This window comes from Hetaerina americana, unplaced genomic scaffold (genome assembly GCF_022747635.1).
Source record: "Hetaerina americana unplaced genomic scaffold, ioHetAmer1.1.p SCAF_6, whole genome shotgun sequence".
NCBI classification, from domain to species: domain Eukaryota; kingdom Metazoa; phylum Arthropoda; class Insecta; order Odonata; family Calopterygidae; genus Hetaerina; species Hetaerina americana.
In genome coordinates this window covers 59,449,386-59,475,286 of record NW_027287205.1, presented here as the reverse complement: position 1 = coordinate 59,475,286, position 25,901 = coordinate 59,449,386, and the positions used below count along the sequence as shown (strand labels likewise).

Genomic DNA, 25,901 nt, shown 5'->3' with positions numbered 1-25,901 from the left:
AGACACACTAGCGGTGGCTTACACGGTACTATAAAATACAAAAAAGTTAAAAAAAAATTTGTTTTATCGCTTGGTATGGTAAGACTCTGATACATATGAGGTAATATCACTTGGTTTTGTGACGCTCATGTTCACTTTTATATACCCAGGTACTCATATTATTCCATGCACCACAATATCTAAGTCTATATTTTTCAATGATTTACAGCTGAAAACTTAATGTGTTTTCGTATGCCATGATTTATTGGTATCACCAAGGAACAATAATTCTCAAAATGCTAATACATATTTCAAAAATGAGAATATGAAATTATAACTTCTCAAAATGAGATAACGTGAGAACGATTCAAAGAGTTATATGAAAAGGAAAATACTTGGAAACACACACCTATTCACAATTAAAATTAAAACTTTATACAGCATAACTATAACCACTAATAGAAAACATTATTTCTCATGAAAAACGTCCAATAGGCATATGTTGAATGGTAAATGACCCATCGCAAGCTATGATATTTAATGATATCAAATTCGAGATTATAAATATAGCTCTATAGGAAAATAATTTATCATTTGGTATAACTAATTCCATACTTTTAGTATAGACTAATGTTTAGTTGTAACATGTAACTAAAAATAACTTGAACCCTTTTTAGGACAGCTTTCATCTCAATATCCTTCATGTGAAAATTCTATGGCCGGACTGTTTCGACATTGAAAAAGTATTTCAATGGCTATAGCAAATTGGCTGGAAGATTTCACATATCAGTGTGAGTATCCATCCCAAAAAAGAGAAAGGCAACCCTATGTAAGGGTTTCAGAACAATAAGTTACATTTCACATGAACATAATGTGGTACTTGAATTCATCAATATGGGATTGAGAGGAGAGCAAATGATTACTTAGAGGATTATCAGTTTAGGTTCAAGGGAAGGAGTAAATGCCATGCCATGGCAGTAATGCTATTGATAGAAAGAGATGTAGAACAAAATCCAGATGTCTTTGTTTGTTTTGCAGATTTCAAGAAGGCATTTATTTGATAGAGTAAATTGGGTAGAAGTAAACCTGTTACATGACAGCTAAGGTGCATGTGGGGCATGGAGAGTTGGGATGGTCAGAATTGGGCAGGAAAAAGAGACAGGAATGCCCACTTTCACCTGTTATATTCACTAAATATGCAGAGATAATGGTAAGGGAGGCATGAGAAGGACTGGAGATAAGTGAGGAACATTTGAAACGATAAATAAATAAGGTTATTTATTTGTCAAATTGATTTTATAGACAATGTTGATCAGAAAAGACTATAAAAGTTGAAATTCTTCCCTTTTTATTGCTTGAAATATAGTTTGGAAAAAGTATGTCCTTAATATTCTAGAAGACCCTGGAATAAACAACTGCATTATTTTACCTGAATTGATTCATAGAATGATATTGAATTCTTACTTACCATCTCAAATGAAATTGAGAGTGATATCAATAACATACATTAAAAATGACACACCACAACTATAAAATAATTCTTTCACTTCTCATTAAAAAAAATCACATGTTCATCACCAATAATCTGATGAAAAAGAGGCAAATGTCAGGCACATTAGAGGGCTTAGAGGCTCACATGAACCAAAAATAATATGTACTCTAGAACTGAAAACTCATTGAGCACTCATACATTGATTCTGAAGGTTCCAAAGCCCTAGCTGAAGTAGCTGCAGTAGTTGGAACCCGCACTTCACTGGGAGCTGTCCTCTGACTGTCCAATGCAGGACTAAACAGTTCTTCATCACTTCCATCTTCATTTTCCGGATGCAATGGGGGCTTTCCCAAAATAATACGAGCACAGTCAGGCAAGTCTTCAGCAGCAGAAAGTTGCAAATATATTGCCTCTGCCTTGGTTAGGGTGTCTTCTAAGTGAATATGAAGGGACAGGTCATTGATGTGCTATTTAATAAAAAAAATATTCAATTATGTACATTAAACTGGTATTTGGATGATACAATGATAATTTGGAAACCCATGTTGGAAAATTTTTATGACAAGTCGGAGAGAGTAATGTGACACCAAAATAGAGAGATGTAAATTGGGACTCTTGTGTTACGAGGATAATAGCATAGCTTTTGAAGTATGTAGATATTATTTTGACATAAGTAAAGGTTGATAGTACGAGTGCTCGTATATGAAAATTACTTGGGCCTATCAGGGTTAATCATACCTCTTCTGCTCGAGGCTAAAGAAAAGATGATTAATGTTTGGGCTCTTGTGTATGAGCATTGTTCATATATCCTGTATAGCTTTTTCCCTGAAATCACTGTCAAAAGGAGATCACCCATGAGGTCTTAGGGTGTGTGCATCTTGATTCAAGGTCATCAAGCACTAATTTTAAAATTTAACACACCCTTTCCATTAAAAATGTTTGCTTACATTCTCACCCTAATGCATTTCAATATAGAATAACATATTGGCTCAAATTTAAATTTGTAGACATAGATGTTTAGATTTTAAATAGTATTTTGAAAAAAATATTTTACGCAAAGGAATGGTTAGGCAGAATGTTTCAAACCAAATATTAAAAAGATTTTATATGAACAGTGCTATATTAATTCGGCTAGATATACTATTCTGTAAAATTAATATTGCATGTCATATCCATTGAAGGGTAAATTAAAAAATGTACTGCAATTATTTAAATATAAATTTCAACACCTGGACACAGATTTTGTTTCCAAAATTCTTATTTGATACAATTACCTCATTGATGATCAAACATTATTTAACTAAAACATTCCATACTAGCCCTTTTAACAGCATTTTTAAAGAAAATTATTTTCCATTTGAACTTATTTCTATAACTTTCATTTTGAAAGACTCTCCATTCTCAGGATGTCACCACGTAGGTTGTTTTTCTGACAACAGTTTCGCCCGTGTTTCAACGAGCGTCTTCACTTCGACCTGAAGACGCTCGTTGAAACACGGGCGAAACTGTTGTCAGAAAAACAACCTACGCGGTGACATCCCGAGAATGGGGAGTCTTTCATCTGAACACCGCGAAAATCTACGATCCCATAACTTTCATTTTAAAGTTTTTAGAGTAGAGTTTTCCTTTAATTCATAGCTCATGAATGGTGTGTGATGATTATGCCATTAAGCCTGGAACACAGCATATTTAATATTACTTTTAAGTTTTTATGGCAAGTAGCTTACATCAATTTGATTCATTCAAAATACTTAGTGTTATATTCATGAAAATGCATGCTATTTTACAAGATATCACACAATTTTCTACAATTTTTCTGTTTTATTTTCTGCTCCTGGGAGGCAGTATGTTAGAAGAAGGCAAATATGCAGAGTTATTCTGAATTTTCAGTTTCATGGTTGATATAACTTCACTAGGAAATATATGGGTACTACCTTGATGATATCGAATCAAATGATTCACTAATTTCGAAGATAGAAGCACACTAAGTTCCTATAAATGTAAAGAAACATCTCACATTTAGCTTGAAAATTTTGTTTTCAAAGAATGGCACAGTAAAAAAGAATTTTAAAATATCCACACTTTTTGGAATCTTGAATATTGCTTCCATAAAAATGGTTGGATAAAAAAATTTACCCATAGAAAAAAATTGCATGTGATGTAAAGTCGTACTTCAGATTTACTTGATGCAAAAAAATGTTCAAAATTCCACAGTAGAAATCAGCCAGGATCCCTTTTTAATAAAATTTGTTGTAAAAACACACAACATATAATCAGGGGTCTACTATAAAATATACTAATCAGCTTGTTTTGGATATCCATAGCATTTTTTATTAAGAAAAAGTTAAATATGCATACCAAAGATGGAAGGAAAATGTTCATAGAGACTGTGAAAGCATTTTTAGATATTTAATTATTGTTACCTTCAAAATTTCATTAAAACCATACTGGTTACAAATTAGTGTATCTCGTTCAGATTCCAAGATTGCCAAACAGATGAATAGGTGAAAGTTGGGGCCAGGCAAATCAGTCCAAAGAACCTGAAATGTATATTTTTTTGTTAAAAATACCAATTACATATTTCATTTAATAATGATAAAAAAATGCAGCAGTTAGCTTTGAAAGGGTCAAAATTATATGACCAAATGCACCATTGCACAATTCATTATTTTAATAATTGGTCAACTTATTACACTCACTGATGTTGCATTATCATAATGCTTTGCCTGCTTTACAACCATTATAAATTAGAAATAATTAGAATGACTAATATTCCTATAAAAATTGAGATGATTTCCACAAGGGCAAACAATGAAAGTGATTACTGATATCAATTAACTGAATTTTCAGTGGCTACTTTCAACATGGTTTATCAAATACATTCATAAGCCTTTACTTTAAATAACAATATTTAATCAAATAACAGCCCCAAAACTAAAAACTACCTAAATTCCTGAGTGTATGAAGAAACCTCAGTATCTAAAGTTACTGCCATAGTATCTCCCACAGCTTTGACAGTGAGCCCCACAATGTCAGGTAGAACTAATGAATAATAATAAAAATCTCCACTGCCTTAGATTATTGATTATTAAGACACATGGAACTCAGCTTATTGAACTGCATTTTGAAACCTTCAAAACCAATCCATAGACAGATTCTGAATGACTCCAGGATAAAAATAACATCAAGTTTACAAAATCATCAGATTTACAGAGGGTAAGCCAACTTTGTATTCATATACAGCATAATTCGCTCTAGAATCTTACTCTAATGTAAAACACTCATTTGGAAAAAATATTTCCCATAAAAATTTTTGCAAAATATAGTGATGCATTCCAGGACAAAAAAATTTGGCATAAGTTTTATCCAAAGACAATTATGTACATATTATTAAGGATTGTGAATCATCTTCAGCTTTCCTTCTATTGCAGAATGAACCAAACTTGAATGCAAATTTGATTTGCAGAAAACAAATTACATTAAGGCTGTTCTTCTGGACTTAACATTAAATTGAAGGTTCGTGCAGTTACAGAATGGAAAACAATTAGCAGTTTGATTTTCAAATCACTGCTAGCATTGGCACAAAACAGCTGCAAGAGACAGTCTTTCATCGGGTTTTGGCCGGGCCATTCATTCTCCTCTGCTGTTTTATAGAGTTGCTTTGATACCATTTTTCTGAAGAGACCCATTTCCTCACAAACCATCCTTCAATGCTCACAATTAACGAGCTTCTTTAAGTCGCCCGTGAATGTCTCTGCTGCTTTTGTGCCAGATATTATAGTTTCACTGTGCCTCACAATGCTGAGGATGCCAAATCTTCCCAGTGAATATTCTGGGCAGATACTTCACAATGTCATGGGGCATTGCATTGGACTAGACACGACCAGCATAGAAGAGTCCTGTGAGGAACTCCCACAAAGTTACATGCTAGAGTAGGCTACTTACAACTTCTACAATTGGTATTTTGTTTCTTTCTCTCATAACGCACCATTTGGAAACCGTCCTTGGCAGTAGTGGTGAATTTGGGACTCGTGGTGTGAAATTCTGGGTTTACACTATTGGGGCACAAATCTGAGTTATCACTACTGGGCCAATTGTTTTGCCCTCGCTCTTCAATACCTTAGAAAACAATACAGCTTTCTTAGCAGTGGGTTGCAAGCTAGTATTTTCAGTAGCTTGGAGAGCCCATGACTTCATTTTCAAATTTTCAACATCGGCCACCATATTGAAAATATTGGGCTTAAATGCACAGCATAGAGGACACTTCCAATAAATATTGTGGCAGTCAGAGAGAGCTTTCAATGAGATAGCACTTCATCCTGAGCATTTATAGTGATATGCACACATGCAAATGTCACAACTAACAACTCTATCTTGCCCCTTGAGTCATGCTTTTCAAGAGTCACAGCACAGTATGGCCAAGGTTGATACCATGTTGTCAATTAATCATTATGTTTAGCTCTTCATAAATAAGCGATATGAGAGACATTATTATGGTTCAAACACAAAAAATGTATTGCTTATCAATATTTTAAGTAATGCACTTGTTCATCAATATCCTTCAATTATGACGAATGATTAGCACTTCAAAATACTCTTTTTAACTGTTTAAGATTAGCTATGGTACTTCAAGCCATACTTTACAAGTTTTAAATATTTAGGGGAAAAATACAACTATACGATTCCACAAAAAATTGTGAAACAGCACAATTTTTCCCGTGGAATACTATGATTTTGTTTTTTCCTACTTTTCTTACTCTTATAATGCTCTTTTTTCCAATGTTAGTGCATAAGACTTATGTACATGGAGTTTTATTTATTTTTTTGTAGCACACACCACTGAAGATTTCTCAGTTGCTTGCGGTATCAAATAATAAAATTTATATAAAATTTTTAACTCAAAAAAGCAATAATTTAGGTTAAATCACTGAACAAATCAAAGTTGATTAAAAATTATAAAACATTCCTCAATTGCTTGATCCACTAAAAATAACATTTCTCTAATAAAATTATACACACATATAAAATCCAGTGAAAATGTCACCCTGAAACATTCTAGGAAAGATTATGTACTCCACCTACCTCCCAAAGAGTCATGATGTCTTGGTATGAAAACTCCCTTTTAAATAGTATCAAAAGCCAACGAAAGCAAAAAAATAAATTATCAGACTCATTTTTTTCCAGGTACTCCCCCAGTTCAGGATCAATTATTCTTATCAAAATATTTAGATTCTTCAGTTGTTGGCTAATTCCCATCTGGTCCTTAGCAAAATTATTACTCTGAAAAAATATTTAAGGCATATTCAATAAACAGCATACAATTAATCATTTGAAAACAATCCACTCACGTATTTGAAGTAATGTTAAATAAGCACTTTTCTCACCATAATCATTTTGCATACATACATAGTAGAAACAAATACCATAAATTTATGGTCAATACAACCACTTTCAGCTTTTAATACTACCAGTGAAGAATTTGAACTACAATAGAAACTATTTTACATGAAGTGTATTTCATATGTGACTCAGAAAAAAATGGATGGTATATAAACAAAATTAAGGTTTCCTGCCAAACAGTTAATAATGTAAATTTTGAGCAAAAATTGATAAAACGAGGGGACTAGTTCCAGAAGAGAATAAGAAGAAATATTAGGAGCCAAAGATAATAAAATAAAATTACAATGCCCCTAGTAATTAATAAAGTTTGGATTTCTCATTTAAAAAATAACCATATAATTTCAGGTAATTCTTAGGGAAGGCCGGGGAGCAGATTATTTGGCAGAGAGAGAATCATGTTAACTGCAGAGCAGTGCATACCTGTACCCCACAAGATTGTCTACTTGAAAAAGATGGGGAATTAAACTATTTTATATGCATAGATCATTCGTTAAATGAAGAGCGCAATGTATTTTTCCATTGTTCTTTATTTTCGTACCACTAGTTTCAACACTTAGGCATCATCAGGTATAAATTAGTCAAGTTGCGGTCCATTTATATACCATTCTTATGGGGAAAGGATACACCAAATGAACAAAGGAAGGACAATAGACAAGGGGGAAGAGCTAGAAATCATAAAGACTCTGGAAAAAGGGTCATTTGGTCAACGAATTATTGTTTGAACACCTCTTCCTAATCCTGGAAGCATCCCTTTCCTTCACGGAAAGACCAAACTACCCTCCCTCCCCCCCATTGATCGCCTTTCCTGATGCTTAACACCCCTCTCCCTCCCATCCCTTCCCCCACAAGAACTGTATATAAATGGACCACAACTTGATTAATTTGTACCTGATGATGACGCCTAAGCGTTGAAACTTGTAGTACCAAAATAAATAACAGTGGAAAAATGCATTGTTTTCTTCATTTAACAAACATGAACTTCCACAAAGTTGAGCCAGAAACCATTGATTACGCATAGATCATTTACTGCACTTTGAATTTTATCATTAATGACGAAAATCAAAGTATAGACTCGTATGAATCACAGACTGGCTATAAAAAAATAATTTTCAACTGGTAAAAAAAAACAAGTAAATGAATTCCCAGGGTCATGCTAGTATCACACAAGACAATTTAGGCCAATTTTTGACCTTCCCTCCTTCATTGACCCTTAAATTATGTAACAATTTAAGTTCTGCACACATCCCTCCCTCACATTCTGTTTTAAAGATAAGTCTTTTGCAAAGGATTGGAAAACAAAATAGCAGAGACCATAAACTTGATAGGCAATAGGTTTTTTTTAAATGGGGGGGGGGGTAAAAGGTTAAGGTTACAAGTAAGGCGAAGATAGGGAACACACACTAGGTCACTTGGGTTTGTTTGGGAAAATGTGACCGCAATCACACACAAAGAATGCAAAAATAAGGAAAAAACTTACAACCACTCGATCACTAGGGTGTGTTTAAGGAATAACAGTCACTCTCGTGAATCACATTCACACGCACACACTGAGGGTTTGCGTGGATACCTTCTATGATAGGGACCCATTGTATTCACACAGGAATGAAAAACAAATTGAAATAAAAATAAAAAAAGAAAAAGGCCTACGTTCACAATGGTGTGCTAGGCCTTAATGTATTGCTCACTCACTCATTCAGGGTTTACAAGGATTCCTCCAATGCCAGTGACTTGTCAATCAAACAGATGAATACAAAATTATAAAATGGATGTACCCATGTTCTTTTGCAATTATCTGCATGGATTAACATTTTGATTATTGCCGATTTTGCATTATTTTGAGTCTCCATCAGTGCCAAAACTAATCTATACCTACATTTACATAATTACCCCTCAATCTACCTGAAAGGTTTAAAGCAGGGGGTGCAAGTACCATATGAGATGAGTAAGGGAAAATCGAGAGGAAGGGTATTTAAAGGGTTAGGAAAAGAGAAAAAAAACATCCTCTCAAGTCCCTGAAAAGAAGATGTGCAAATCCATTAACATGCCAAAACTTAATTGCAACAAGTGTTAATTTCACCCACTATAAAAGTTCTTGGGTATACTAAAAAGGATGGAATAAAAATGAATCACAACCACTTATATGATAGAACACCAACATACAAAGAGAGGTCATGCAGAATTGGAAAGTAAGAAGGGGGAAGTTATATTAAATCATGGCCCCGCAAGTCACGGGCAGAAAATGTGATACCCCGCTGTAGGCAGTGGACGGCGTGAGGAATCATACCCACAGAGGGGCAAGAAATGGAAGAGAGAGCTTGAAAAAACAAAAAAAGCAAGCTAATGAAGCAAGTGAAGCACTCATTCACCAACTTGAAAGCATCCAATGCCTTTTGCTTCAAGAAGCCTCACCTGAATGCACAATTAAGGAATAGGTCTGAAATAAATTCTGGGAATAAGTAACCTTGTACTAAGTATGTTGCATTTGGTAACATTATATTGTAGGTTATAGGAAAATTACACATTTGGATTCATTAACCTCTCCTCGGACCGAATATTTATCAAATAATTATTTTACAATGACATTCCGTCATATGAGGGTAGTTTAAAAAGTTCTCAGAATTGAAAAGAACTATATGATTTACCTCAGTGAAACTTTTTCCATTTTTCAATGTAGTCTCCCTGTACACTAATGCACTTGGTCCGGCGATGTTCCAATGCCTTGATCCCATCTCAAAAATTAGATTCCTTTAGGCCTTCAAAATACCCATCTACTTTGGCTATTAGTTCTTTGTTTGAAGAGTGTCTCCATCCACTGGGGAAAATTATGAACTTGGGGAAGAGATGGAAAACTGATGGAGCCAAATTAGCCTAATAAGGCAGGTGGCAACAATTCATGTCTTAGTTCATGACTTTTGGCCATGACAATTGTACGTGGGTGTGCATTGTCTTGATGAAGATGACTTTTTCCTTGCCTAACCTGACCTTTTTTTGTGTATCTTTTGGTGTAGTTGGTTCAGGAGGTTAGTGTAGTATTGACCAGTAATTGTTTTACCAATGGGAAGATAATCTATCACTAAAATCCCTTTTGTATTCCAGAAAACTGAAGCCATCACTTTTCCAGCCATCCATATTGCCTATGCTTTCTTTGGTGGCGGTGAATTAATATGTGTCCACTGCTTTCACTACTGTTTTGTCTCTCGGATATAGTGGTGGACCAAAGTTTCATCTGTGGTCACCAACCGACGCAGAAAATCTTGTTGGTTGCTCTTAAAATGGGCCAAACATTGTTAGGAAATTTCCATTCTGATACATTTGTGATCCTGCGTCAAGGGCTGCAGTACTCATATAGCAAGAAATTTTCTCATATCCAATTCCAGTGTTAAAATGTGATCAATCAGATGACATCCCTTCAGCTTAATAAATTTCTAACAATTTCAGTCGGTGATCCTTCTTGACTATTTTATGCACTTTTGAATCATTTCTGGAAGCCTTCCAGATGTTTGATGAAGAGGCATATTTTTGCGGACCCATGTGTGGGTCATGATCTAAGCTGGCCCAGCCAAACTTAAACATGTTTGTCTAATCTGCAACTGCTAAATGTGAAGGAGCAGAGTTCCCCAGAGCATCCTGAAAGTCAGCATAAATTTCCTTTGCTTTCATACCTTTCTTTACAAAGTATTTAATAACAGCTCGAATCTCAATTATTTCCATCTTCACAAATCACTACGCAGGAACAACAACAGAGTGGTATCTGCATGACAGATCTCTTTCCAAAGCACTGACCCTTACGTATTTACTCATAAAGGATTACCTATTACTACGCAGAAAACTCATTGCCCTAGTGCTGACATCTGGTGACCATTCCGTGAACCTTTCAATCTACCCTTGTACGTTAACACATAATTTTATTGATTTCTAAAAATAAATATTTTCTACTCCGTTCATGAATTTATACAACAATTATTGTATAAAAAAGCCATTAACACAGTAATTAACCCGAAGGTCGGTTTGGTAGGTGATGTTAGAGTTCACTCAATACCAAGCCCGACAGCATGTGACAGTCACACATCAGGGCCAGATCCTTTTCTTGGGCCAGCTATGGTTTCCTAGGAAGTCTGAAAAACCACACAGCTTGGGTGGAGCTGAGGGTGCCCAGACAGTCATGCCAGAGAATCAAACCTGGGCCCTCCACTTGGTAGTCCAATGCTTTAACCTGGATTGTATATGTATTGTTATATATTTGATTGACATATCCTATATTTGTATATAGAAACAAATTACTGGGTAAATAAATTATTATTATAACATAACTCTTGGATGCTGGGATGTTTTGAGATAAGGATCGATCCTCCACTAGAGTTATTCAACAGTCATAAAAAGAAACAAGTGAAATGATTACAATCAAAGGAAAACCAGACTAATACTCAACTACTAATAGCAATGGATTACAGCAAATTAGTTGCAAAATGATTATTTAATAAGAAAAAATGAGCTAAATGCATGGATACTCACCACTTTATTCATAAAGCCAACAAAACACCAAAATGCATCTTCTTCTTTCTCCATTAGGTAAAGAATAGGACTCAGCAAATCGCTCATCCCCTGCACATATCCAAGATCAAAATTATACATAACATAGGTCATCAAAATATTGTACATTATCTTCAGGTTTGGGTTATCATTTCCTTCAAAGTAAGGTATTGTTCTGTCAGTCCGATCAACATCTTTTTCTGAAAATAATTATTAAAAACTTTTTCAGTCTTTGATACAAGTAAAAATTTACATTGGCAACACAATCTCATTAAGCAATCACCCACATTTGATGACAGCATATGTATAAAAATATGAAGGCTTAAGAACTTGCTCACTAACCAATTATACTCTTTTTCTTATGGAATTGAAAGAATCGAGATTCCTGTCCAGGAGTAAGGCTTGACCATTGCAATTTCATACAAGCATACTCCTCCAACTTCTGTTTCCTTATTGTCTGCCATTCTTCTGCCTTTTTATCACAGGGCATGTAGTCTAGGAGCACCTTCCAAACATCATAACGGAGATTATCTCTTATTCCCTATAAGAAAGAAAATTCTGTCAAAGCAGTAGTACTAAAGGATAGCACAGAGGATAATGCACCTAAGGCAAAACCATTTCATGTATCCAATATAACAAATTCCTACCCTTTTATGTATGCAAATAAATTAATGAGTAAGAATTCACATTTCTGAATACATATTTCAATTTCCAGTATATATGCGGTATTTTCTAACACATAGCTGAGCAATTCACATAATAAGAAAAAATATTTTTTAAAAATTGATCCTCTTAACGAGTGAATTTTGGCATAGCAAGTGATGAGGAGAGGGGGATTCCTGAAATTTTTGCACACCTGCTGCTTCAGTTTATGTTTACTGCTTGTTCAGGTAGCATCTAAGTGATCACACATTTTTCCAAACTTGTGTTCAGATATAGTGATTTTTTTGGAAAGTTCAATAACTCTGGAAAAGAGTCCCGGAAGAAAAATTACTAGTTTCGGAATATTTTGACAAAATCAAAATTTCAAAATGAAAATCAATGCCTATGACTGAAAAATCCATCGCCTGATGCTTAATGGGAGTGAGGTAATGGGAAAGGTCGTGAAATAGTCGAGGGATTGCCTGCAACTCTATGTAAATGTGAAAATGATGGACGATAAACAGTGCATTAGTGAATTCATATGAGCAATCATAAGGATATTCCAAAAGGTGACTAACACTACCGTAAGCATTTTCAAACTTTCCATCATCCTACTTACCCCCCGAAATATCTTTTCTTTCAGATCAGGCAAGTTGATGATTTTCCCACTGTCATCAAAATGCCTTGTCCATTCTTCTGTATTCAGTGGGGGTCCTCGTTTAACCACAGGTCTTGGAGGAAGAACTACAATTGGTCGTGAATGTATAACTTCATATTCTTCATCAGGTGCTGTTACAGCTGGAGTTCTATCTGTTTGCAAGTACTGGTTTATTATTTCTGGATATAATACATTACTCTGATGCACTGGAGATAAGAAATAAAACAAGAATGGCATGAAAAAATGGGACCATTGTAATGATAATTCCTTTTAAAATTTGCTTCAAATTATTATCTAATTATGTGATACACATATTTCAGGCTATATAATGAATCAACAATGATACTATTAAACATCATTTAATTTAAGAGTGATATCTCTGGAAAAAATATTAAGGTCCTATTTAGCTTGTGGGACACCAGATAGGGATGGTCAAGAATGAAAGTGGATTGACTGCAGTTCTCTTGAGTTCCCTCTTTCTTTAAACTTTAAATCTTACTACTTCTTGAGAATCTTTTCATGTAAATAGTGTTCTCTAGCTTAATCTTTACTCCATTCTTCAACAATTAATCCTGTAAAATACCAAATAATAACTGATTCCTTGGCAGTTTAACTAACAATTAATCATCTGCAAACCCAAGTATATTAATCATAGTAGTATCAGTTTTAGGAGAAGCAACCAACAGCTGAGGTCATTTGGACCATTAGGGATGGACAGGAAAGGATGAAGGGTGGAGAGACCTCAAGTAGGGACCGGGATACCACTGAAAATATCTGCCAACTCCAGGATTCGAACCCGGGCCCTGTGTATTAATCATCTCACCACATATATTGAAATTAAGGAAGTAACTTTGTTACTTCCTTCATTACAAAGTTCCATATTGCATTGCAATATGCTGTATAAATTCCATAAAATTATGCCAGAGATAACAAATTTAATCTCACCACACACTTTCATTCCCAGCTCAAACACCTTGTGTTCCACCATTATGATACCCTAAAAATATACGTTAACCACAAGTGATAATAGCCAACCCCATCTTCTTCCCCTTGAGATCACTATATTTCCTGATTCACCTTCTTAAGGGATCCAATAACTTTCTGTGGTAGATCACTTACACCTAAGGACAAGAAAGTTTAAAATGTTGACTATTCAGTACAAATTAAATTTAATATCAACAACTGGTGGATGAAAGCATCCAATTTCACATAACATACTATTTTTCTACATAATATCACTGTATTTCAATTGATACTTAGAAGGAGGGAAGTGAATTCAGAGTAGTAATCATTCACACATGGAAATACACAGAGCAAATGATACAGTATACTTAAAATGTATTATAATAAAAAAGGACATTTTTACTTGGGGGTACCGTCTTTCAGTAATTATTGCTAAGAAATAACTGAGATATCTGGATAATATTTATTCTGCTCATTGAATGATCTTTATGCACATAATGTTGTGAATTACAGCTATTAATGTCAATTTTTTTGTCCCAGGAAGATTGATTTTTGTCTCATAGATTGAAGTAAGGAGAAGATAGAGGCTTGCAGTATGATTAAATTCCTTTATTTGAAAGGTTACAGTGCCTTGCAAATCTAGGATGAAGTGATGGCTGTTTATGGAAATAACAGTCAATCATATGACACATTAATGAAAGGGGAAAAGGAATGTTTAAACTGGCCAAATGTCCCTAACAGACTATCCAAGAATTCGAAGACCATCACTCATGGACAATGCTGCCATAGTGAAGAAAGTGGAGGACTTTATCCTATTAGGCCGAAGAGCAACCTTCCAAATGATTATGACTGAGACTGATCTTGCTCAAGGCAGTGTGTGGAAAAGTATTCACAAAGAACTTCACATGTCAAAGGTGTCAGCAGGCTGGATTCCACAACTACTGAATCCTTTCCAGAAGCAAACATGGCACAGCCAGTCAAATGAGATGTTGAATCTTTCGGAGAGCAAGACAAGGAGGATTTTTTTGGTTGCCTGGTAATGTTGGATTAATCTTGGATATATCAATATGATTCAGAGACCAAGAGATGAATGATGAGTGGAAGCACAGTAACTCACCTCCCTCAAGAAAGCTAAGGCGCTGAAGTCTGCAGGGAAAGTTTGTTTTTTGGGAATTTTGGAGAGTCATTTTAACAGACTACCTGGAGAAGGGTGACACCATCACTGGTGCCTAATAATGCGAACTGCTGACCAAATTACGAGATGCTCTGAAAAAGAAACAGTGCGGTATAATCAGCAGAGGCATATGTCTTCTTACCGACTATGAACCTGATCACTCATCTCTAGGTGCAGTTTAGGAATTGATGAGGAAACGATGTGGCTTTGAAAGTTTGTCAAACCTGACCCATTCTCTCAATCTCACCCCAAGTGACTTGTCCTTTTTCCCAGAACTCAATAAACCATTGTGGGGTGAGAGATTTGACAACACAAATGGCATCATTCTACAGGTGGAACGATTATTTTCAATCCAATCTGCTGAGTTATACAATGATGGTCTTCAATAGGTCAAAAAATGCTGGAAGAAATGTCCAAGTCTGAATGGTGACTACATAGAGAAGTTTAGAGAATATCAGAGAAAAATGAAGTTTCAATCTCCATCATTTTGGGTTATCATTAAAATTTTAAAATACCCCCCAGAATTTTGTAGCCATCACCAAGTATAGTAATTGGTAACATTCAAAATTAATACAATTTGAGGCTTATTGATGCCCAATGACTGCTTGGTAGTAGTTACTGTAGAAAGTTGATAAAGCAGGCTATATGAAGCATAGAGGTAGACTGGATGATTAAAGAATCCAGTTAATCCAGAGGAAAGGTGATATTAACAAATTATTTATAAATCAGAAAATCAGACAACATGGCCCAGATTTTGATGATTACAGGACACAGTTTCCTGCATTTGGATTCATGAGCATCCTTATCAGGTACTTACACCACAATCGCCCATATAAAGACGCTTATCTATCTATCTTTCCATCAGGGCTCTCTCATGTAAGAGAACGGTGGAAATTTCTCGGCCTGGCAGTGGAAGACTTATTTTTATGTCAAAAATGCACTTATTTTTCTAAGTAGTCCCCTTTTAGGTCAACGCACTATGTCCTTTGTTTTCCCAGGGTTTTACAACATTGCATCACAGGAGTGCGATTTTGGTGATTTTTTAAAAGTGGATTTTATGATTTCCTTAATTTTAGAAAAAAAATTGAAATACATTTCAATTAAAATGAGTTTATTTCAAATTTAAATGGGATACTCTTACGCACTGAGGCTCTTACTTTCATATGGCTTTATTAAAAGTAGTCAGGGTACAACAGTACGCAAGATCAGAGGGGTAAATGTTCCATGGTTTTACAAGCATAAATTCCCAGGTAATCTGGATTTAACTCAACCTGGTGGCCTCATATAGTCTGTAATAGTGAGGGCTTACTGGTTTACTGTATTTCCCTTCCATTAGTTTTGAATTCTATGTCTATTTTGGAAATGCAACAGTCGGACACTGCTTGCCTTGAAATTGGGCATATATTGGGCATACTCTGCAGGTCTAATAACTATGGCTTGAATTTTGACACTATGAATGAACACACTCAAATATGACTGCTGTAATTATTACTTTAAGGCTGCTTCCTCCAAGACTTCAATAATCAGCATTTTTAAATTTTTGCAAAGGGATACTCCACTTTTTTTCACTAGCACAAAATTTATTGGCGAATTTTCTCCAGAAAGACAAAAAAGTGGACAGAATGACAAGAAAAGCAGTGAGTGTGTGAGATAACCAAGGGCACAATTTCATCAAAATTTGTTAAATAAGAAGGGCTGCTGGGGCTACACACATGGTCTACTGGTTAGTAAAGGACGAGATTAATTAATTAAGGGGTAAATAATTGAGTTCTAACTAAATATTACACACCAATTGATAAAAAATTAATTAATTGAAATATTCTTGGTGCTTTTAAAAACTGGGATAGTATTTTCATCACCTTAGGCATCGCAAATAGTTTTTTGCTTTTTATTATGGTATTAGCTCATTAATACATCAATAGTTTTTAATTATGGAGTAAAATCATGAGTTCAGACTACTCTGCAAAATTGATAACATCATTAGGAGAATTACTACTTGGTAGGCCACCATTTAAGGTAGGTTTTGGATGGACACAGTATGATAATACATACATTTCTTTGCCTCTTCTAATAAGACAAAACCTGATATCCAACACAACAACAAGCCTATCTTCAATTCTGCACACTCCCTTCATCCTTTCATAATGCCCAATATGCCTATTTTTTGCCCACCCCTTCCTTGCTTGGCTAATATTTCCACTAAATCACAGTCTTCAGCATCCCATGGCCAATCAAAATGCTCTGCATCCATCTTTCCTATCTCCTTTGGATTTTTCGTAACAGCCAGCCAGCAATCCTCTCTCCTCTTCCGCCATGCCAAGCACTCCCTTGTTTATTTTTCTTTCAGACCATTTCAATTTTTCCATCCTCCTTCACACCCACATTTCAAAAGCCCCTCACCTCAACCTCAATCCCATCTTCACCCATCATCTTGCTTCAATGACCAAGTTACCATGCAGTACAATACCACATTCCAAGATGGGAGAAAGGGACTTAAATATTTAAGCAAATTTGATGTAAACATACTGAATTAATATAATTATAAATAATAAAAATGTATAAAATTCAATGCTCTCAGTTACTTACACACAGTATTAGCCACCTTTGAAAAGACTGTCATAGTTTTCTCGTAGGAATGTCCAAAGATTCCCCATCTTGATATGGAGCCATCATCCAGAGGCAGATTCAGCTCAGAAAATGATTTATTAAGTTTTTGTACACTATTTGCACAAAACAAATTAGTCTCTCTGTCAGACCTGAAAATAAATCACTATATTCGTATCAAGCAGGTTTAGGGTTTGGCACCAGTCTGACCTCTAAAAATACATTGGATATTGAGCTGATATATTGTAATACATGATAAAGGCACTGAGACTATAAGACATTAAGAACAATTTACTTTTTATTTCAGATGTGCAAATAAACCTTAAGAATTGTAAAACAATGTTTTTAGTTGGAGCTGGAATTTGCATGTTAAAATTTAAATTTCATGGCATTTCCTTAAAAGCATGACCCATATTTATAAAAACTTTACTTTAATTTAATCTTAAGCATGGATTAGTAAAATTAAATGCCTTGCTTAAATTCACACACAACACAAGAATAACTGATTGAATAAATCAAGACTTGACAAAGGCCTGCATTGCTTGAAAATGAAATGCTACAACAGGTATTTTTCTCCAGTATCACCCTTTGACATTACACAGTGGTTTTGTGCTAGTTGATGATACATTCCCAATCCAAATGTGCACATTGTAGTTATTTACAGGGTGCAGCAACATAACCTCCTTTTTTGAAAGCGTTTTACATTTGACAAAAGAAAATTGTTGCCACACCCTGTATAACTTATTTTAGAGGCTTTATTCTACAACTCGCTCAACATTTCACAATAGAAAGAAAATTAACTGGTACGTATATTTTAACAATTTTATAATACTCTGGTTTATTATTAGAAGGTGCTAATTTCGGTAGTTGACTTAATAGACTTAGTTACATCATATTCACACAGAGATAGCAGTCCCAACATTGGTGGAAAACAATTTTATATTAATTTTTAAACTACATATACATAAAAATATTTTAAATACACAAAAAAACATACCTATCAAAGCATATATAGCCACGCAATGCAGTGATAAATTTGTCAGCGTTGTCATTTTGAAATAACAATGGGCTTGGGCGGCTGCCATCTTTGAGAGTGAGTATCAACTCATGGCTGTTACTCTTCATCTTATAAGATTTCAGATCCATGATATCTATTTTGACTGGTCTTTTCTTTACAGTCGGAGATACATCTCTCGCCCCATCTACAAGAAGTAGACAAACTTTGCTAAATAAATTAATCACATTGCAGGCTATTTTAGAAAAGTATTCTCATAACTGCAACACCAGTCATTTTTCTCACAATAATTCCACCAGAACAGTTTCTTTTAAAAATCCAAAATTATTCAAATTGTAAAAATTAAAATTTACTTCAATTAAAGACAATAAATAGTCACAGTTCAATAAGGAGTCATCATGAATTTTTATTGGTATACTTTATTGTGAAAAAACTTTATTCATATTGTATGTTTAGCTTAACGTGCAGGGTACATGTTATTCAAGTTTCATTCATTTGGCTCCAGCATTTCTTCAGCAGCAGCCATTGCAATTTGAAACATGTTCAGTTTGCCAATAGCATTGATGGAGCCTTCCACCACATTTGAAATTTTGCTTTAAACTGAACAAATTGCCAGCCAAGGGCTATTTAATACTACAGTAGGCTTATAGAGGTTTCTCCCTTCCCGCAGAGTAGGCTAGTAGACAATTTAAAATGATTAAAGAGGGTAGATAATTAATTTCAGAGGAATGTGGACCCAAAACTCCAGTCACTGCTGTTATGGAAGTAAACATTAACACCACTGCTGTCATTGTAAGAGAAGATGATGGGTTTATGTTAATAGCATTCTAGGAAATATTAAGAATTTCATTGGGTGCCACGCATGCATTGGTAACAAAAAGACGTGCACATGCGCATGAGACATGTTTTTGTATTGTTGGTTCTGAGACTTGGTCGGAGTTCGCACCCAAACAACAGGGCTTTCGAGGGCATAGTTATTTGTAGTTGAAGATGAAGAGTTTCTTTCGAAGGCTATCAATCCAGATGAAATGTAGCTACATCATTTTAATCATGGCAGCAAACACTTAAGTCTGACTGGAAATCTGGGGCAACACCAGAACTAAAAAAAATGAAAGTGGTAGCACCTGCTGGGAAAGTTATACATACCATTTTTTAATATTCAGGGAATGTGTAACCAGTACACAAAACTGCAAATGGAGCATACTATAGGGATGTATTGAAATATATCCAAGGCCATATTAATCATAAAAGCTCACATTTCAAAGCAACTAAGGATGTTGCACCATAATAAGATATTTAAATTTTTGCATATTGCGAATATTGTTACTGAACAACTCAAAATATTAATGTATTTGGGTCATTCAGTAATTCTTTAGAAAATGCAAGAGATGATGCTTGTAGCACTGGAAAAGGTTTGCTTTTACTAAACCTCATCTATCACTCGACTGTTATTGAAATTTCAGCTATATGTATAACGTGGTTCCATTTTCGAAGTCGATTGAAGCGACAAACTTCTGTTTATTTAGAAAAATGGATTCATATGGCGATTAAATACTCTTTATTTAAAAGTCTTAACACCAAAAGGGATCAATGCCGAGTTAGGTGAAGTTTGACGCACATCTATTCCTGTATTTGCGACTGTTTAAATTTGGTTAAGTAAGTTTAGACATGGCTGTACATCCACAAATGATGAATATCATTCTGGACATTAGGTGGAAGTGACTTCCCCTGAAATGATTGACAAAATCCAAAACATGGTTTTCACTGTTTGATGAATCAAAGTTGGCGAAATAGTTGAGGCCAAAGACATATCACAAGGCAAGTGTTTTCAATTTAACATGAAAAGTTGGTTGTGAAAAACTCTTACCAACATGACCATATTAAATGAGTTTCTAATTTCCCACACATTATTTTATGGTACAATGCATTTTGCTGACTTGCGTCATCATCAGGTTTAAGTTACACACACAGCTGTTGAATACATGTACATATCCATTGGAGAGTGGAGAGGGGAGAAGTTGAAGGGGGGGGGTTGGGTTTCCAGGACTTCAAAGTTGAATAATTCCTGGAGAACCTGACTCTCCCCCACCTTCAACTTCCCCCCTCTCCTCTGTCCGATGGGTATATACATTTATTCAACAGCAGTGTATGTAACTAGTACCTGATGATGCCGCCAGTCGGTGAAACGCGTTGTACTGTAAAATAAAGTCTATTAAAAATTACAAACTCCTTTAATATGGGCATCAAACAATTCGACAGAGTGAAGCCTGAAAGCGTTAAGTACATAAGCAAGATGAGTTTGCCCTCAGTGGAGAATAAACCCAATTGTAAGGTTGATTCAGAGACTGTTTTCGCACTTTTCTGTCACAATCACAACGAGTTTCTGCATCCATATACATACATATAACTGTACGTGAAACATGGATACACTATTAATTCCATAGATTATGTAACAGTGAGTTTCTAAAGGTGATCTGGCTCCAAGGAAGACAAAGACAGTGAAATCAGCCAACAAGGAGATGGCCACAATTTTTAGGGAAGTACACAAAATCATCTATATCAATTAACTGCCAAAAATCACAAATGATAACTGAAGAATATGCTTAGCTAGTGCACTGGTTAAGCAAGGACATCAAGAAAAAACATCCTCATTTGGCTAATAAAAAAAACTCTTCCATCAAGATAATACCCCGGTGCACACCTGTGCAGCTTGATAGCAAAAATTATGACATTAAAGTTCAAATTTAGTACAACCACTGAATCCACAAGATTCAGCCCCCAGTGACATTCCCTCAAAATTAACTCCGACAAACTTAAAAAATGGCTCAGCAGATAGCAATTTATGTCTAATGAAGAGATCATCAACAACACATATTCATATTGTACGGATTTTCCCCAATTCTACTTTTTAGACGGCTTAAAAAAGTTGGGGAAATGCCAGGGAAAGTGCATTGTGCTAAAAGGAGATTATGATATTTTCATCCAAAATGTTTTTCACCATCAGGAGCAGACACTGATAAGCTGTTTCAATTTGCAACAACTGGAATCAACTTAATGAAACTTGTACCAGACTGGATATTAAGTCAACAATATAACATAAAATTTAATTTTTGCACAAAAAATTATGCAAATAAAAAGTTTATAGAAACTCTTTAAAAAAAAACCCTCATATAACAATTCATAAAAACTCCTATTAAAACAACCTTTAAACTGTTGGCTTGGATGACATTTGCATCAATGACACATTAATATGTTATCTTTTCTAGGGCATAAGAAAAAAAATTATCAAATTTTAGCCATGGTGTTATATCACCTGAAAGAACAGAAGTATCAGAAAATTTCACATCACTTAGAGGGCACAGGTTTCTCATCAAAATTTTGAGCAGTAGTGCCCAGTTAACGTAGAAACTAAAGTGACAGGTGAAAGATGTATCAAAGAATGTGATGGCATGGATACAGTTAGAAGCAGTGAGGACGTTTTCTGTTGTTACCAGGCTTTTGCATATGCATGATCATTATTATTTGAGTCTTTCAATGATAATTTAATTCTACACTCACTTATTTTTAATCACACCAAAAAGATCTCTCTTCAAACAGCTTTCCTTCATTTTTAAAAGAGGGTAAATGTTCCTTTGCTAAATATTGAAACTTGAGAAGGAACAGAGAAAGGCTGCCAGATGTGTGTTGGGGAAGCACAGGAGGACAGAGAGCGTGACAGCAATGTTAAAAACACTGGACCGGGAATCTTTAAAAAATAAGGAGAAAAAGAAGCAGACTCTATAGAATGTTCCATATGATTAAGGGAGAAAAATCTAGTGGAGTATCAAGAAAGGACATTGGAAATCCTAATTATATAGGGAGAAATGAACATAAATACAAGATGAAATGCCTGGCACAAAGAATATGTACCAAAAAAATTTACATTTCTCAACAAAACAATCATTAGCTGAAACTGTCTACCTGCAAAACTATTCAAGTCCTTTCCAAGCTATGTTAATATAGTTTTAGAAAGATGTTAGAAGTTTTTACGATAATTGCATAAAAGTGAAATTTTCTGCAGAGATGTAAAGCATGTAAAATATAAATGTAATGTGAAATTTTAAATAAATAAATACATATTTAGTTATCACATATGGTATGGAATGGAGGTGGCTGGAAATTAAATGCATGCAGCCTGGACAACAAAGCAAGAAATCAGGTAAATCCATGAGCGGAGATTTTCATGAGAACTTAGGGAAGGAATTTAACATTAGATTGTCCATAAATTAACGCCTCATATAGAAACTGCTCTCGCTAGTCTCACTATTCTGTTCTTACAAGCATAGTGAAAGGATTTCATGGTTTTTACTTGATGTCCCATCTCTCATGAGGAGCATAGTGAGGTTATGCAGTTTTTCACCTGTTTCCATGAGTGGTTCATGGTTTAGACTTCACCATACTGTTCAACTTGAGGCAGTTAGGAAAAACTATGGATCACAGACAACCACCAAAGTCATCACATATGCTGTATTATGTACTGCCTGCTGAAAACACTTTTAGAGAGAGGAACCGGTTTCTATGAGGGAATCCAAAGGATATGATCTGTGGCGATTCTTTAATGTTTTAATTTCTAATGGGATAAGAATTACCAATGGGTTGGCAGCAGGTTCAAAAATGCTAAGGGCCTCAATTCCAAAAGTAATGATTGCCAGAAAAAATAACAGGATTTAAAAAAATCGACCTTAATCAAATTCCTTTCCAGAGAATAAAAACGTTGAGTTCATTAGTGTTCCCATAAATCCAAAAATATGTGGAGAGGTATTTCAAACATTCAAAATCGTCATTCAACTGTTTTAAATGTGTATCTCTTCACTTTTAATAGTTAAAGAGATTTTTGAAAGAATTCTGGGTTAAATGTATTGAAATCACAACCCCATTTCCCCTCCAAAAAAGGTGACCTTAACTATAGTATTCTTACAATATTAAGTAGATGTATGAATGTTGGATCACAGTCCCCTTCTTCCCAGTTTCAAAATTTAAATGTAATAGTTTGATTTAGACATTACCAGTTGGATTTTGTGGTTCATTGACTGGTGTCACCATAGCCCATCCCTGATCTTGAGATACAACAGACAATGGCTTTTCCTCTGTTTGAATCCACTCAATGAACATGCCATAGGTCTGAAAGTTAAAAAATTTTATTCGAGTGACATGATAATAGACAATTTAATTTAAGGTATAACGTTTACAAATTGGTTTCAATAATAAATTCCTCAACATCATAATATAGTTTATTGCAACATAATACTTGCATCATCTTAGAGTTTACATCTTATTTTAAACAGAAAAAAGAGACAAACTATGAAAACTTAAAAATTCAATGGGGCAATGGTATGAACCATGGGAGCAAACAGGTTATGGTGATCTGAAAAATGGCTGTAAACATTATTTTTTGGATACATAACAAGCTATATAAAATACAAATTAAAGTAGGAGGCCTAAAAAGAGTGTGAAAAGTGTCAGGATATATCCATTTGTATGTAATTCGATAGTTTATTTTGTAATTCAATATGACAGATGCAGAAGTTGAAAAATCCTAGAAAGGAATACCACAGACTAAAAATATGAGTAGAACCCAGTAAAATATTAGAAGAGCCCAGCAGAATATAGCATGAGAAGACTATAAAAAATACTCAACATTACAGAGCAAAGATATTGATTTATTTATCAGCAACAGCAAATAAATACTTGTATATGATGTTCCTCAAGAGATAGTCACTCCCAATAATAGCATCATTGTTAAAATCAGTGAATCAAATATGAACAGGACGTCAGATATTAATTTCCTTGGAATAGCTATGTCTGTGGATCTAGACTGAAAAATCCATAAGGATAAAGTATCCAGTAATGCTGCTGCTGGAATTATCATGATAGGCAGAATTGTATCAGAGAAGAATTATCAATGGGGATACCCTTTGACTCCTGCATTGCACCAAAATCCATTCCCATCTAACATATTGCATTCTGTTATCGACATCAATATAAATACCCCGCGATCCACCAAAAAGGTGCGTGGCAGGGGGTGCAAGCATCAGGTGGGAATGGTGAGTGATAAGGGAGGATGTGGGAGTGGAAGGGGAAAATTCTATTAAAAACCTATGAAATACGAGCGTGCAAATTCTACGAGCGCGCTGTGGGGTGTCAGGTTAGTCTTCTCAGAAAAAATTAAGAAATGTAGAGACAATTAGTGTCCTCCAAACCATACCTTAAATGGCAAATTACCAATATTAATAATCTTTCTCCGGATTTATTAAAAGGATTTAAAACTTTTGAGTATAATTGGCACGTTCTTGTAACAGCATTAGCACTAGTTAGCAACAAATGATAAAGATGAGTGAACTTATCCAGAAAAAAGTATACAATGTCATAGAAATGATGCTAGAAAAATCCGATTAGCCTCCCATATTTAAAGAATTGAAGGGGTCGAATGTATCAGAACTGCACAAAAACGCCCGGAGTAGAATTTTACATTGGAAAGTGAGATGATAAAAAACTTCGACTAAATTTTAAATGATATGGCGAGTGGATATTTATGACAGAGGGGCTATTAAATTGAGATGACATCATCGGTCAATTTCAATGACTACTATGGCTTCAGAATTATTATTGCAACACATGGACGAAGAAAAATTATCGGAAAGATTAAAAGACTACATTGGACTACACGACCATCTCTGGAGTATTAATAAGTACATCACAAATAATATCCACAGTAAGAAAACTCTGAGTAGAAACAGAAGCCAAATAGTACCTCTCAAACAAACCCGTTTGCTTAAAAACAATTGGAATTATTATGGGAAGAATGCTTTGAACGAGAGACAAACCTTGTGAGACAAGTTCTCACAAGGTTAGCATGTTTGACATGGGCTTTGGTTTGGGATTCCACAGGGGTGGCACAATTAACTAATGCATCAAAAATAGCAATCTTTGTTATATATCATAGGTAACAAGCATACCACATACATTATTAAATAGTTTACACGCCATTTATACATTAATTAATACATTTAGAAGGCCTTCTGTACGACATACAAAAGCGAAGTCAATTTTAACCCAAGTATGCATTGATATATCAATCCACTTACATATTTCTTTAGATATAATGTTCCTGAACAATAAGAATCATCATCCCTATTTTGATTCAAATCCCGAATGATCACGCCATGGTGACTATACTGGACCTGGTTATTGAAGGAGTAGAACACGCAAGAATTATACACTATTTCACAATTATTTTAGATCATCGAACAACTACTTATTTGCAAAAGGTAAACGGACCTCTCCCTCTTCAGTGAGTTCCTCCATCTCTGAATTCATTCGTGACTCAATGTCAGGCAACGCGATTCAATAGTCAGCTGCTATTAAAAAAATACTGCGCATCTAAAATGATAACAAAACAGCTGAG

At 34.9% G+C, this 25,901-nt stretch overlaps 1 protein-coding gene across 4 annotated transcripts; it reads right to left on the bottom strand.

Annotated features, from left to right (window-relative positions):
* Positions 1–249: 249 nt before the first annotated feature.
* Positions 250–25,901, bottom strand: Tbc1d15-17 (TBC1 domain family member 15/17). 4 transcript variants are annotated; one of them, XM_071593437.1, is made up of 12 exons: positions 25,775–25,901; positions 25,582–25,677; positions 23,503–23,617; positions 18,440–18,644; positions 17,425–17,594; positions 12,663–12,907; positions 11,744–11,942; positions 11,384–11,601; positions 6,554–6,751; positions 3,895–4,011; positions 1,670–1,938; positions 250–1,381 (listed from the first exon to the last, which is right to left on the bottom strand). In XM_071593437.1, exons 1-12 carry the CDS (start codon positions 25,811–25,813, stop codon positions 1,372–1,374), a joined length of 1,881 nt encoding a protein of 626 aa, XP_071449538.1. In that variant the 5' UTR covers positions 25,814–25,901; the 3' UTR covers positions 250–1,371. The 4 variants fall into 4 exon arrangements, with proteins under 4 accessions (XP_071449538.1, XP_071449537.1, XP_071449541.1 ...); XM_071593436.1 differs by having other exon boundaries at positions 252–1,938; XM_071593440.1 differs by lacking the exons at positions 25,582–25,677; positions 25,775–25,901 and adding an exon at positions 22,016–22,202 and having other exon boundaries at positions 253–1,938; positions 23,503–23,570.